Source organism: Camelina sativa, chromosome 8, assembly GCF_030686135.1.
Source record: "Camelina sativa cultivar CO46 ecotype springtype chromosome 8, ASM3068613v1".
NCBI lineage: Eukaryota > Viridiplantae > Streptophyta > Magnoliopsida > Brassicales > Brassicaceae > Camelina > Camelina sativa.
Window position 1 is genome coordinate 8,878,956 of NC_141887.1, and position 13,868 is coordinate 8,892,823.

Consider the following 13,868-nt stretch of genomic DNA (forward strand, 5'->3'; position numbering starts at 1 on the left):
TACTATTAGTAAATAACTATTATGACAAAGTGATCCTAACTAAGAATATTGAACTAATGGTTGTAATGAGTAAATGAAATTTTCTAATAAATAATTATAATTAATAAAATATATTTAATAATGATTGAAAATGTATCAACAAAAAATATAATTAAAATACACAACTTTTTAAAATAAAATAAATGTTGAATATTAAAATAGTTTTTTTTTACGAAAGCTACGATAAATAGACGCAAATTATATATTAAGTTGTATTAAATTTCTATATTGCTATAATCATTTTTTAAAAATTTAGTTATATTATAGTAACATTGAATATTAGATATTAATAATCAAATTATTTAGATTCAACACAAAACGGAAAATTTGTTTAAAAAAATAATGATTTGTTAGTTATTGATGAAGAGACAAATATATAGATAGTTCAAAAGACATTAATATTTAAATAGACACACCTGTTAGAACGAAAAGTTGTAATGAAAAAATATGAATAAAATATGGTGAAAATATACAACTCTACGTTGAACAAATACAACTGTATGAATTTTAAATAAAAATATATAAAAACAATTTTTTAGCAAAAAATACAACAAAAAATTACAATTGTTGCTCGCATTTATCATCTATCATCTATCAATGCCTCAATGTGGATATCGAGTGTCAAAACTCTTATCCTAATGTTTGTATCTCTCAGTCCTTAAAATGTGGGTTACAATGTTCAGTTCAATGTCACCACAATAAGCTGTGAAGATTTATTGAACTGAAGAGCAATAAATAAAAACAAGATGCTATTTCTTAAACATGAAAGTAACTGTTGATCCGATAGGAGACCTATAATCACGGTTACTTCCACTTCTAATCGGGTCGGAGTATCCCTGAAATCCCCATTTGCTAAATTGTATTTGCTTGATTAAACGTAACCCCGTCTCTTTAGCTAGAGCCTTGATACCCCCCTCGTCAAATGGGTAGATTGTCTTATGAGTGACATGAATCTCTCCATTTTCGTCTTTCACCATCTCTCTCGCACTCTCCATAAAACTTCTTAATACCTCATGGTGTTTCCTGTGAATTGTACACGCAAATGTTGAACAATATATTACCAATAATAAACAGAAAAAGAAAAAGTGTTGCAATTAGCAATGGACAAAACGAAGTCCTTTAGAATTTTAAGATAGTACCCCCATCCTCATGTAGCCAAATGCATTAAAAGTTAAACACAAAGGCAGAAAATAAATGAAGTTAAAGATTAAAAAAAAAAAAAACTTAAATTAAAAATGTCATGTAAAACTTTTCTACTTGATCTCCATGAAGATTTGAAAACACAGATCTTGTTGAGTTCTAGATCATATATTGAGATCATGATTCATATATAATCCTAATGTAGGAGCATTTGGATTGAATATTTTGTCCATCCCTATTTGCAATACGTACATACACATGGTGTAAAAAGCTCTCAATCTCACGACATAAACCTTACCCTGCACAGATGAAATGAAAGATGATTATGTCGTATCGACCTAGACGACAATCTGAGGACATGGAGTGTGCGTTAACACCGCGGACCACGGCGCACCCAAGTCTCTCCAACTCATCCACGTTCGCTTTTCCATTGTTGTAGTTACGCCCTAGCTCCTCTACCGCAAACATATATATGTAACATATAATCACAAGACTTGATAAAGATATTGTTGAATTTTCATGTGATGATGATTATATCTTATCTCAGATGATAACAATTAAAAACAAATTTTAGAGAATGATTGATGATTTTAGATTTACTCCTACCTCGAGTATCAAGAGATGTTGCAGTGATGTTGGTGGCAGAACCAAAGGCTTTGGCTAGAGACAAAGAAAATGAAAAATCTCCTTCTCCGACCAAAAGTATTTGCTTATTGTTATACTGTCTTAACTTTTTAGATTCCTGATTATCCATTTCAACATCTACATATTTTCAATTTCACACCATGTCCTTATATACACATGTGAATGCATGAGTCAAGCGTATTTAGTGTTGTTTATATGTTTGGTTTTGTAAGTTGTAACTTGTCTTTTCGAACTTTGTGATCATTTATGTACTTTGAAAACACATGACATATCGTATGAAGAAGAGAGTCAAACTTTTTTGTTTTGGTTCAAAAGTTCTTTGTATTTTTTATTTTACTGGTCAGTGCTATTAAATACTAATATTAGTATCATCATACACATATACGAGGAAGTGACTTGCTCGTTTTACATTCTTTTTCTAGCTAGTGATGAAACTAAAAACTTTCTTGGTAAAGATTCATATTTAAAAAATAATAATACACATGACAACTCTTTTTTTTTTCTTGTAGTAGTAGGATTTTTTAAAGTTTTTTTTTAATGAATGCAAAACCAATTAAAAAAACCTTGTTTACAAGTATGCATCTTGTGCTTGATAAAACTTTGAATAATCAACTGAAAGTTTGGAAAAAAAATATCATTATCATTAGAAACGAAAGATTAACAGTTAAAAATATATTAGAAAAAATATCATTATCATTATCAAATAAAATAATATAATATATAATAATGAGTAACAGTTAGTAGTAGTTGGTGGCAAAGCTTTTTGTTTATTTCTATATAACTTAATAATAATGGTGACAACATCCCAAAGATGCTGGGAATGGAGATGATATTTTTTCTGTTATAAAGAAATGAAAATAGACTTTTTGGTATATCAAAATCAGTCGAGAAGTAGTGGTGACAAGATCTATTTTGATCCAACGGTGTCCGGACACGTTCATAAAGAAGAAAGATACTAGGTTAATAAAATGTTTTGTTCCTTTGTTTGCCTTACTTATCTCGAAAAAGCTTATAATATTTCTTTCTGTTTTTTCAGTCGAATGCAAACAAATAATTTTTTTTATGAACGTGTATTGCCTATAATATAACATATTTTACAAATAATTTCAGATACACTGTATTCTAATTTACTCTACTTAACGTAATTTTAATTACAAATCTACAGATTCTTACGTAGGAGTTAGGACTTCAACGATTTAAAATAAATAGTAGTATAGATGAAAAAGGAAAAGTCAAAAGTATTAATGAAGTATTAGGTTAGTTATGGTGACTTTGATGCAAAACTAAGCTTTAAAATAATTTCATCTCTAAACCTTACAATTTTTGTTTCTAATGAATAAAAAGATCTTGTAATTCAATTAGAAAAGGTTCAAAAATTTTCAGTTAAAATTGCCAAAAGAAAAAAAAAAAAAAAGGCTGGGGAAAAATAGACAAGAATGTTCTTAGCAAGAGACAACAAACAAAGATGTGTGTGTTGTGTTATTATGGTCAAACATTGTAGCAGCAAAAAAACTTGACCTTTTCCATTTCGTCTCTCTCTCTCTGATCTGAGTTTTATCCTTTCATTACTTTAATAATTTTTCTTCTTCTTTGTAATTTTTAAGTTCAATGGGCATTTATGTTTCATATACCAAAACAGGTCAACGAAGCTTCATGTGTGCCAATTTCATTCTTGTTTTTTGAGCTTTGGATTCAAGATTCATCGTTTTTGATTCCCAAATCTTTGTTTTTTTGACTTGCTTTGCATCAAAAGATTCACATCCTTTTTTATTATGATCTGAGGTTAAACCAGTCCAAGAAGTACCCACTTCAGACAACTCTGTTTCTTGGATCTGTTTTTTCAGACCAAACCCACATCAAAACGGAGTCAAGTCTTGAATCTTTCACTCCTTAACAGATATGGTAGTAGAAGAGCAAAACCTGGAAAACGGCGGATCCGTACATGTGGTCAAAGGAGGAGAAAGCCATTTCCGTAATGTGGTGTGTGGTCCAGTGCGGTGGCTAAAGATGTTGTCCTCAGAGCTTCACTGGAGTTTTGTGTTTGGTGTGGTCTCACTGTACGGAGTAAACCAAGGTCTTGGTGGCTCATTGGGTCGTGTTGCTACAGAGTATTACATGAAAGATGTTCAAAAGGTTCAGCCTTCTGAATCTCAAGCTCTCACTGCAATCACTAAGATTCCATGGATCATTAAGCCTCTTTGGGGCATTCTCACTGATGTTCTTCCCATCTTTGGTTTCCACAGACGCCCTTACTTCATCTTAGCTGGTAAAATGTCACTCGAAATCGAATCATATTCTCTGCAACTGTCTCATTGATTATATAAATTTATATGTTTTGTACTGTGTGTTCATGCAGGGGTGCTTGGAGTGGTGTCTTTGTTGTTCATATCACTTCATAGTAATCTACATCTTTACTTGGCACTGTTATGGATGACAATATCAAGTGCTGCAATGGCTATAGCGGATGTGACAATTGATGCTTGCACTGCTTACAACAGTATCAAACACCCTTCTCTTGCATCGGATATGCAGAGCTTATGTAGTTTAAGCTCCTCTATTGGAGCACTTCTTGGTTTTTTCATGAGTGGCATCTTAGTTCATTTTGTTGGCTCCAAGGTTAGCGAATTGACTTGTCTAGTGTCTACTGTGATCTTTGTTTATTCATGATTCCTCTCTAATGATGTGTTTGGCTTGTCTTACTGACATTAGGGTGTGTTTGGCTTGCTGACATTCCCATTTGCGTTGGTTTCGGTAGTTGGGATTGTGTTTAATGAGCCCCATGTTCCTGGTTTCTCTTACAAACAAGTAAATTTTTTTCTATCTTGAACTAGTTTGATTCGTAGCAATATGTGATTATTGACTCTTGGTTGTATGATTTCAGGTACACCAGAAATTCACAGATGCAGGGAAAGCGATGTGGAGGACAATGAAGTGCTCAGATGTGTGGCGTCCGAGTCTGTATATGTACATTTCCCTTACTTTTGGTTTGAACATTCATGAAGGTCTTTTTTATTGGTTCACTGATTCAAAGGATGGTCCTTTGTTTGCTCAGGTAATCCCAAAACAAGAAGTTTCTATTTTTAGAATCCATCTGAAAATGCCTAATATGTTGAGAGTCTCTGGTTTTGTTTCAGGAAACGGTTGGTTTTATTCTGTCAATTGGTTCAATCGGGTCGATTCTAGCAGCAATGTTGTACCAGCTAGTGCTAAAGGATCATCCGTTCCGTAGCCTATGTTTGTGGACTCAACTTCTCTTTGCTTTGTCTGGAATGCTTGACCTTATTCTTGTGCTACGTCTCAACTTGAGATTTGGTTTACCGGATTATCTCTTCATAGTAGTTGACGAGATTGTTTCTCAGATGATCGGTCGTCTGAAATGGATGCCGCTACTCGTCCTTACTTCAAAGCTTTGTCCTCACGGAATTGAAGGGACCTTCTTTGCATTGCTGATGTCAATCGACAATGCAGGACTCATGACCTCATCTTGGCTCGGGGGAATATTGTTGCACGTCCTTAAAGTGACTCGGAATGAGTTTGGTAACCTCTGGCTTGCGGTTTTGGTTAGGAACGTGATGAGACTTTCGCCGCTCTGTTTTCTGTTTCTTGTGCCTAAGGGAGATCAGAACACGTTCAAGCTACCGGATGAGATAATGGGTGAGGATTCAGAAGAAGAGGAAGACGAGAAAGAAGGAACTCGGAATTTGGAGTTGGCATCTCTTGTTCATTCTGTTGATAGAAGATAGCTTTACAGTTATAATAGCGTTTGAAGCAAATGCTTCAGTTTTTTTCCAGCAGCTTCTACGAACTTTACTTGTACTGGTGGAAAGTGCAAATTGCACTACATTTTTCTCTGAATACATAACAAGTTTGTGTTCTTTTTTTTTTGTTGGTGTAAAAGAAAACATCTTTAGTCCTAAACTACTTGCATATCTAAAAAGTAAAAACATATGAATCCTGCAGAAGAAAAAATGAATGAGGAAACTTTCAGAAATTTGAATACACAATTACAAGCTGTGTCTGGGACCAAGTGTTCTACATATCTTCTGGATTTAGAAACACGAAAGGGTTAAAATCTTTTCATAGGAAGATAATTTCCAGTAATGCAAAGAACAAAACCATGAGGTGAGAAACAAGCATAATGGTATCATCATCTCGTGCCTCGTCTGCGCCAGTCCCTGTCTCTATCTTTGCTTCTATCATGATCATCTCGATCGTGGCTTGAACTTTTTTCACGTCGGTCTCGGTCCCTGTTCAAATCATGTTGCCTATCTCTGTCTCTGTGTCTCTCTCTGTCTCTATCCCTGTCTCTGTCCAAGTCATGATCTCTCTCCCTCTCCCTGGTTGATGATTTCCGCGGCGGACTTTGGCTCTTGTTATCCCCACGTTGCCGCTTTTTAGAAGATTCTCGAGAATCTTCTCGCCTCTCCTTCCGCTCTATTATTGATTTCTCTGCAGTTGGGATCAATGTTTAAATTTATAAGAAGGGTCAATTGGATCAACATGAACATTGTCCATATCCTGGAATACACCAGATGCAGTCTTTGTGATAAAAGCATTTCAAGAAAAGAGGAAAGCAGTAGAAATACAAAAAAGGACACTCTAAGCCTAAAAGAAGTCTTCATTAATCAAAATCAAAGCTAAATCAAGAAACATGGCATGCTAAGTTCGAAACCAACAAAGTCCAAGAAAGCACAGGCAACTTAAAGAATTCTAAATACAACCACTAGTGAGGACTAATACTTATATAAAAGGAAGCAATTAGGTCTTAGTTGTTAGCTATCATTGTCAAACTTCTGAAGTTTTTATCCAAGAATTCAATCAGTGGAATGAGCTTTTCAAATTTCACGTTTTTTTTTCGAATCACCAACACAATAACAAAGGCAAAATATTTGTAAATTACAGAAGAGATTTTTGGAAAAAAACTGGCTTCATATACTTGCACTAAACTTAAGAAAGTAGGACAAGTTTCGCCCATTGTTCCATCAAATGGGCATGGAGAAAAATAACAGCCTTTCCCAAAACAAAAGAAGAGTATATGTGTGATGTGAGTGAAGTAAGAACTTACGATTTCTGTTGCCCTCGTTAGGTCCTGATAAGCCATAATCAACTTCAAGCCTTTTTCTGTTGATTTCTACTTTTCTCTCTATCTCCTCGGAGTTTTTCATCCCCTGTTCCTCAAGAGTTTCACGATACTCTATTAAAGCAACTTCTATGCGTCTACGCTTTTGTCTGCAGTAACAAAAAAAACAGGTCAAGGGAGAAGTCTATCGAGTTTCAAATTATACAATTGAATAGCAACTTCTAGTGAACGTAAGTTCTCATCTTATCTTGTAAACATTAGAGTCTCGGTGCCAACTCATCAATGTGACTATGGGCTTCGACAAATCCGGGTATATATAATTGTTGCGTATGCCCAAAAGTTTCTATAGCATCAGTTATCCACCTTAAGAGGGTAAGAGCTAAAATACCAAATAATGTGTACTCTATAAAGCCCAAATCTATTAAAGTTCAAAAGAACACACATCCCTCACTAATATAGACTACCCTTACGCTGATGTTCCTCTTTCCTGGAACTATTTCGAGCTATTCTTTGTTATTTTTGATGCTCAAGCACCAAGATGAAGCAATAATGCAATTGGTGTTTTTTTTATCCATATTGTGCCAGGTTAATTTACTTTCCTTATATCTTTCCAAAAGCAGATCATTGATCATACCTTTGTTCCTCATCCATTCCATTGTCAGGTTGGGCGCGGACACAATCATTACCCTTGAGATCCTCGTCATCAGCCTTGAAAGTTATCCCACCAGTATTGTCACTTCCTGAAGAGGAGCTCTTTTTTTGTTCATCATCAGCTTCGTCATCGTCTCTCGCCCATTTTGAAGCTGGATATATTAGGTCATTCTTCTCTTTTGCCACAAAGGCTTTCAGCTCAGGCTGTGGGATTGGTATTGTCGTGGGAAGATTCATAGGCTCTTTCATTTCAACTTCTGCGTAGCTGTTCTTAATATGCTCCCGCTCACTCTTAATTTCTTCCCAAGTTGAATGGTCTTGCGGATGATGCTTTGAAATTTCATCCACTGCTTCATAGCCACGTTGTTTCTCTGTGTCTTCAAGGCTTAGTAGCCGGGCAACCATCATTACTCTACCTCCTACAAGAGACAGTCCGTTGTGCCGGCAACGTCTCTCAAGCTCAGAGATCGGTAAATTCATCAGCTCTTGCCTTGCAGCTCCTTTGCCTATTGCCAGCGCAGCATCTGGATTGATCTTACCAATATCACTCTTGTTGTCAACGGAACTTTTGTTCTCTATTTCAGGTGCATCACCGCAGATAGAATGAAATAAGGTAACACCAGATACTCCTGACCGGAGAAATGTGGAACGTAGTCCATATATGTATGCGTCTGAAAAGAGAAACCAATCTGCCCATACTTGCAGTACTTTGAGAACCCGTTCCTGCAAAAGTTCAGAATGAGTTTAGAACAGTATATTACAAGGGACGGAAAACCATCAAAGATCAATTTTTCTTTCTGACAGTACTTTTAGAGCCTCAGCGGTAATTCTTCCAGTTATGCTTCGATACAGATCATTGAAGCTTTCCATTATGTCGGGTAGAGTTGCTTCGAATTTGGTTCGGTACGCAGATGCATTTTTAACACGTGCACTGCTATTATGAAGAATATCAGACACAAGCATGAGTCTAGCAACTTTAGTTGGAATTGAGGTCTCTTTTAGGGTCAGGGACTCCGTCAAAACTTCAACAACCTGTGGAATAAGTACACATATATAAGCAGGAAAACGCATTTGAATATCTATTTTAAAACGAGTAATTCATTTCAGTATTCTTTGTGGTATCTAGAAAAAAAAACATCTGAAGATACAATCAACTGGAAAAACATCTGATTTTGGTCTAATAACAAGTTATTTTTCTAAATATGTTATATGTGTAAAATGCATTTTGAAACTACTGCATACAAATGAACCAATCTTCAGAAATTTTTATAATAAATCAGGATTAAATTATATGTTAAAGCTTTTGACCGATATGTATGAATTGTAGGATCTTCCGTAAAATCAAATGTACCGAATATGACTAACATATAATACCTCTCCAGCTGCATCTGCATTATCTAAAGCGAAACCCATAGCTTCTTTAATCTGACTCCTTTCTAAAGTAAGGTTACGCAACATGTCCTCGAACTCATCCCTCTGGGGATCGGTCAGAGTCCTCTCAACTTCCGCACGCTGTAAAATTTACCAGAGTGAGGTATCCCGCACAACCAAAAAACAACTTGGCGAGCAAAAAAAAAAGAAATAAATAAAACAGAAGTGAGACTGCAAGAAGATTACCCTGCTTCTTCCCGCTGCATATGTGCTGGCAGACTCTTTTTCGTGCTCCTGGGTCCTAGTTACAGGCAGAGGTGGCGGTATCCATCTGCAATAAGAGTAAATAGACAGTGTTAATACACCAGATGTCATATGCAAAGGTGAACCAACCCAACCGAACACCCGGATCAGTTTTAACGTCGGCAAGTTACAATACCTTCCACTACCAGTTATCATGATATACGGCTCTGTTCTCCACCTTTGAAGTGTATCACCCTAAACAACGCAAAAATATTCATCAGCTTAGGAAAATGTAAAGCTTAAGGAGAATCTAAGATATACCTAATTATATAACAATCAAAATGTACCTGAGCAAAGGAATAGAGTCTCCAGACGTAGTAAGTATGCTCCTTCGAGCCAAGCTCGAACAAAAACTTAAACATTGGATTCCCACGGCCCCTCTCCATGATAGCTTGTTCAAAAGCACATTCACCATCCAGAACATAGAGAGCCATTGTATCAATGACATGTCTGAGGTGCTCGTCCTCAGGAGTAACAACAGTGATATCCGGAACATTAGGGGTAAGAACCTGTTCAACGAAAGAGAGGTTCATTTGGAATATGATTACTAAAGATAGGTAGCGGATAAGAGTGTCGTCAAGACGTCAACTACATGTGCCACATCAGCAAGTTAGTCGAATCAGGATCATTTACAAACAAGAGAGAAGCCTTAAGTATTGAGAAGTTTCTGAGTATTTGGGCACTGGTTTGGGGCCATTGGGGGGGTTCTGGGAAAGTAGAGGATGCTCTAGAAATAGAATTGATCTCAAGTTTGGTTTTTAGTTCTGCTTCCGTCAAACATTACTTCAAGAAGTAATAACAATCAATCCTGGAACTTAACAGTACCATTTCTGAACTAAAAAAAGTAATTCAACGCCTTCCTAGAATATCAATAACATATAAAGAACCAATTCAAGCCATGTGTAAGTGTAACCAAGTTTACATACCAGCTCAGAGTTTTGATTTGGAACAGAAGTTATTGGTGGACCCGTTTGACCAGAAAAAACCAAGTTGCAGCCCTGCCAAAGAATATAGATGATATTTTATAGTTACACTAAACAGATATAAAACTGGCAGTCAATATACTTTGTGCAAAAAATGGCAAGGAAATACCATTAAATTTAGAGATCAGGCCCAAGCTTAGGTTAGTGAATAGATTTAGAAAAATGTATCTAGAAGAGCAGCACAAGATGCATTACAAACCTCCTTACTCCGAATAACCATATGTCCAGGTGGTGGGGCGGGTAATGCTTGTGATGGTAGAGATACTGCTTTACCCCATCCAATTTTAAGTTCATACTCGTACACTATTATCCCTGTAAAATTGAAAATTTCCTTCATAACTTTCTTTAGCTTTGTCACATGCAATCAGGATGTATAGTAAGTACAAAACCAGTGGAACATAGATAGACTAGTCAATAGTGCCAGAAGGGTCACTAGTTTCTAACATTGATCAACCACCGAGTATATGTATCAATCAAAAAAGAAAAGAAAAGAAATGGTGCCAACACTAAGCAGTAATGATGAAGAAAGAAGAGACGGAAGAAACTGCATCAATGAATAAACAAAAGAAAAGGTTCCAAAGTAAGGCAGTACTAGTGACTAAAACTAAATGCTAATGCATGCCTTGTATTGAATATTGGTCACATATTTCTTTGACACTGACACAGGCTTTACACATACAAAACCAATCAAATTTTATTGAAGTGAAGTACTCAAACTAATATGCTTTTACAAAGTATAGAGCCTAAAGCCGTTTCTTGTACAATTATCCATTTTAAGTGAAGTACTCGAACTAATATGCTTTTACAAAGTATAGAGCCTAAAGCCATTTCTTGTTCAATGATTTTATATCATATATCACACATTACCTAGCAAATGATTCTAGCCCAGTACAATAGAACTTAGAGGAAAAGAGGCTAGCTAACCTTGCATTTCATCTTTTGCAGCTTGTCCATCAGCCCTATTCATGAAGGAAACAAAGCCACAGTTTCTCTGTCGCCTCTTCTCCTCATCTGTTCTTGGCCACATAATCTTGACACTAGCTATGGGCCCAAATCTTCCAAAAGTGCGCAGAAGGAAATTCTCATCAACCTACGTGAGCATATAGATTATACCTCATGAATATTAAGAAATTGTTGGCAAGAGAAACAACACATGAATCCAAGTAAGAAAAGAAAACAAAAATACCTTTGGGGAAAGATTCCCAACATAGAGATTCGTAGTTTGTGGGTCACCATCGTCAAACGATCCTAGCCTTCCACTGGGATCAAAATCATCAGGTAGCTCATCAAAGCGGCTAGATGGCTGAAGACAGAATAAATTTAGTACAGAAAGCAGGGGATACCGCTCTAAAAACAGTGCCAGAGTTAATCTGAGAGTAGACCACCGATGAAGAGAGTGCAAGAGTATGATGAACTAACCGAGTTATCGCCCTGACGGTCACGATCCTGGTTTCTTCTTTCTCTCATTTCTTGTTCGCGTTTCAACTCCTCCATGAAATGATCTATATTTCGAGTCTTTCCCTTTTCTCTTTCCTTAGGCCTCTCCTCTTCCCTCTAAAAAGATGAAATAAATGAACTTACAACTTAACCCCATTGCTGCTTCAAACAAACAACCCAATCAAAAAGAGATTTACAGTGACAAAAGCGATGCTACTAACCTTCTTCTCCGGTTCTTTACCCTTAGATGCCAGTGGTGGTGGAAGGAAAGAGGGAACATACCTGCATAGATCACGTGAAAGATAATCTTCTATACACACATGGATTTCAACTCATCAAGCAATAACCAAAGAACATCATTCCTAAGACCCAAAAACTTTTTACCAATAAAGCATGAAGACCTCAGCTAGTTACAAATACAGGACTAATGGAACTCTACTCAACCATGTAACAAGCATACCAGAAGTGTATACTCATCAACAAAATCACAAAAACGAAAGCAATCAGTTTTACCTACTCCCCTTCTTTGAAATGGAACCCCCATCTTTGGACTTTTCACCTGCCATCCGCGAACGCATAGAAAAAAAAAGGTCCATACTCTTATTAATGTGTTTCCCAATATAATCAAAGGCATCGCTCTAACCATTTTGACACCCATAAACAAAACAAAAAAGGGTACACACAAAGAGAGGCAAGGGTAACAACAAGAAGACATAAATAAAAGCCGTAGCATCTTCTTCAAAGACTAACCTTCAGAATCAACCTTAGGCTTCTCTCCTGGATTAATCGTCCCACCTCGAACAAAAGTCTTAGTAGTGGCACTATCCCCTTGAAACGATTCCACGAATTCTTGATACAAACGAGCTGTTTCGTCCTCAGCTTTCTAACGATTAAGATCGAAAAAAAAAAACATCGATTAAATCAAATCTTTCCATGAACAAATTCGATTGAAATTTCAACTCATGAAACAAGGAAGAGATACAAACCTTCTTCCGAGCTTCTTCTTCTTCTCTGTGTTTCTGGAATGGCGTCTTCTTTCGGTTAATCGAGAATGAACTCATTTTTTCAGCATCCAACTTCTCTTGGGGAAGCTTGTAGCCGCGCGCTGGCTAAAACCCCCGTTGACGAGACTGGGAAGCCTAATATAGAGGATTGAGAAAGATCAAAGTAGAAAGATACGATAACTAGGGATTATGATTCGGATTTGGAACTAGGGTTTGGAGGAATCGACAAGGGTGACGATGGATTGATCAAAGAAGCTTAGGGCTTGAAGAGAGAAGAAACACACAGGACGAGCTAAAAAAAAACGATTGAATAAATTAAAAAATAATAGATAAATCATAATATTATTACTTCTCTCTTTTTTTTAACACGAAAATAAAATCATAATATTCATTATTCAATCAAATTTATTCAGTCGTCTCTTGTGGAATTTCAAAATTTAATTATTGCTTATGCTTCAAAAAGAAAAACATTGATACTACAGAAAAATTTTCTTACACAAAAAGAATCTTTTAAATTATTTTCTCATTCTCATTGCATTTGTATCTGCAATTTGATGGTTTAATCTTTTTGTTTTTTCTTTTTTTCTTTTTGTTAATTTATTGATGGTTAAACCTTTATACGGTAGATTACAAATTTTTATTGATTCGTTTATTTAAGAATTCATATGAGATTCAAACAATTTCATTAGTTTTGAAATAACATGGTGTACCACATATTTAAATTATTTTATTTTTCGCTTTCAAGTCCATTTGAAATTCAACAAGTTTAAATTGTGAACCTTGATAGAAAAAAATTTATAGAATTTTTATTTAAAGCACATGAAAAACAACATTTTTATAAATATAAACTATAATGAACCGTGAAGTGACCTTAGTGCATTGGCAGGAGGTAAGTCCATTTGTAGAAGGCACCATCACACCAGGGATCGAGTCCCGTTTCATACGAATATAGAAATTTGGCTAATGGGCCGGTCAGTTGTGGCCCAATGGTTGACAAAAAAAAAACTAGGACTCGGTTTTGATTAGTTCCATCTTATATTTGTAGTGTTTGTGTGATATGATTAACTTTTATTGTGATCTTTTTTATCGTGATTAATTTTAATATTGTGGAAACTTTTTTGATTGTTATTAGGTTCAGCTTTTGTCTTAATTAATTACAATAATATTGGTTTGTTATCAGTCTTTTTGTTGGTTTACATCATGTTTGTGTGAATA

General features: G+C 35.7%; 3 protein-coding genes across 6 annotated transcripts; 1 reads left to right on the forward strand and 2 right to left on the reverse strand.

The window, feature by feature from the left end:
* Positions 1-722: 722 nt before the first annotated feature.
* Positions 723-1,933, reverse strand: LOC104706821 (uncharacterized protein At4g26485-like). The gene is made up of 3 exons (XM_010423049.2): positions 1,786-1,933; positions 1,478-1,634; positions 723-1,062 (listed from the first exon to the last, which is right to left on the reverse strand). Exons 1-3 carry the CDS (start codon positions 1,931-1,933, stop codon positions 789-791), a joined length of 579 nt encoding a protein of 192 aa, XP_010421351.1. The 3' UTR covers positions 723-788.
* A 1,176-nt stretch (positions 1,934-3,109) lies between these two features.
* LOC104706823 (putative folate-biopterin transporter 2) lies at positions 3,110-5,742 on the forward strand. The gene is made up of 5 exons (XM_019228401.2): positions 3,110-4,090; positions 4,181-4,440; positions 4,534-4,629; positions 4,706-4,876; positions 4,959-5,742. Exons 1-5 carry the CDS (start codon positions 3,724-3,726, stop codon positions 5,565-5,567), a joined length of 1,503 nt encoding a protein of 500 aa, XP_019083946.1. The 5' UTR covers positions 3,110-3,723; the 3' UTR covers positions 5,568-5,742.
* A 55-nt stretch (positions 5,743-5,797) lies between these two features.
* LOC104706824 (protein RRC1) lies at positions 5,798-13,175 on the reverse strand. Of its 4 annotated transcripts, none has more exons than XM_087463610.1 (17): positions 12,636-13,175; positions 12,400-12,532; positions 12,163-12,208; positions 11,871-11,931; positions 11,632-11,766; positions 11,399-11,515; positions 11,137-11,302; positions 10,412-10,524; positions 10,156-10,227; positions 9,517-9,738; positions 9,366-9,424; positions 9,173-9,257; positions 8,930-9,067; positions 8,363-8,587; positions 7,539-8,278; positions 6,890-7,053; positions 5,798-6,273 (listed from the first exon to the last, which is right to left on the reverse strand). In XM_087463610.1, the coding sequence occupies exons 1-17, from the start codon at positions 12,708-12,710 to the stop codon at positions 5,972-5,974; spliced, it is 2,853 nt and encodes a 950-aa protein (XP_087319736.1). In that variant the 5' UTR covers positions 12,711-13,175; the 3' UTR covers positions 5,798-5,971. The 4 variants fall into 4 exon arrangements, with proteins under 4 accessions (XP_087319736.1, XP_087319739.1, XP_087319738.1 ...); XM_087463613.1 differs by having other exon boundaries at positions 11,399-11,471; positions 11,556-11,766; positions 12,636-12,957; XM_087463612.1 differs by lacking the exon at positions 12,163-12,208 and having other exon boundaries at positions 12,636-12,989.
* Between the last annotated feature and the right edge of the window lie 693 nt (positions 13,176-13,868).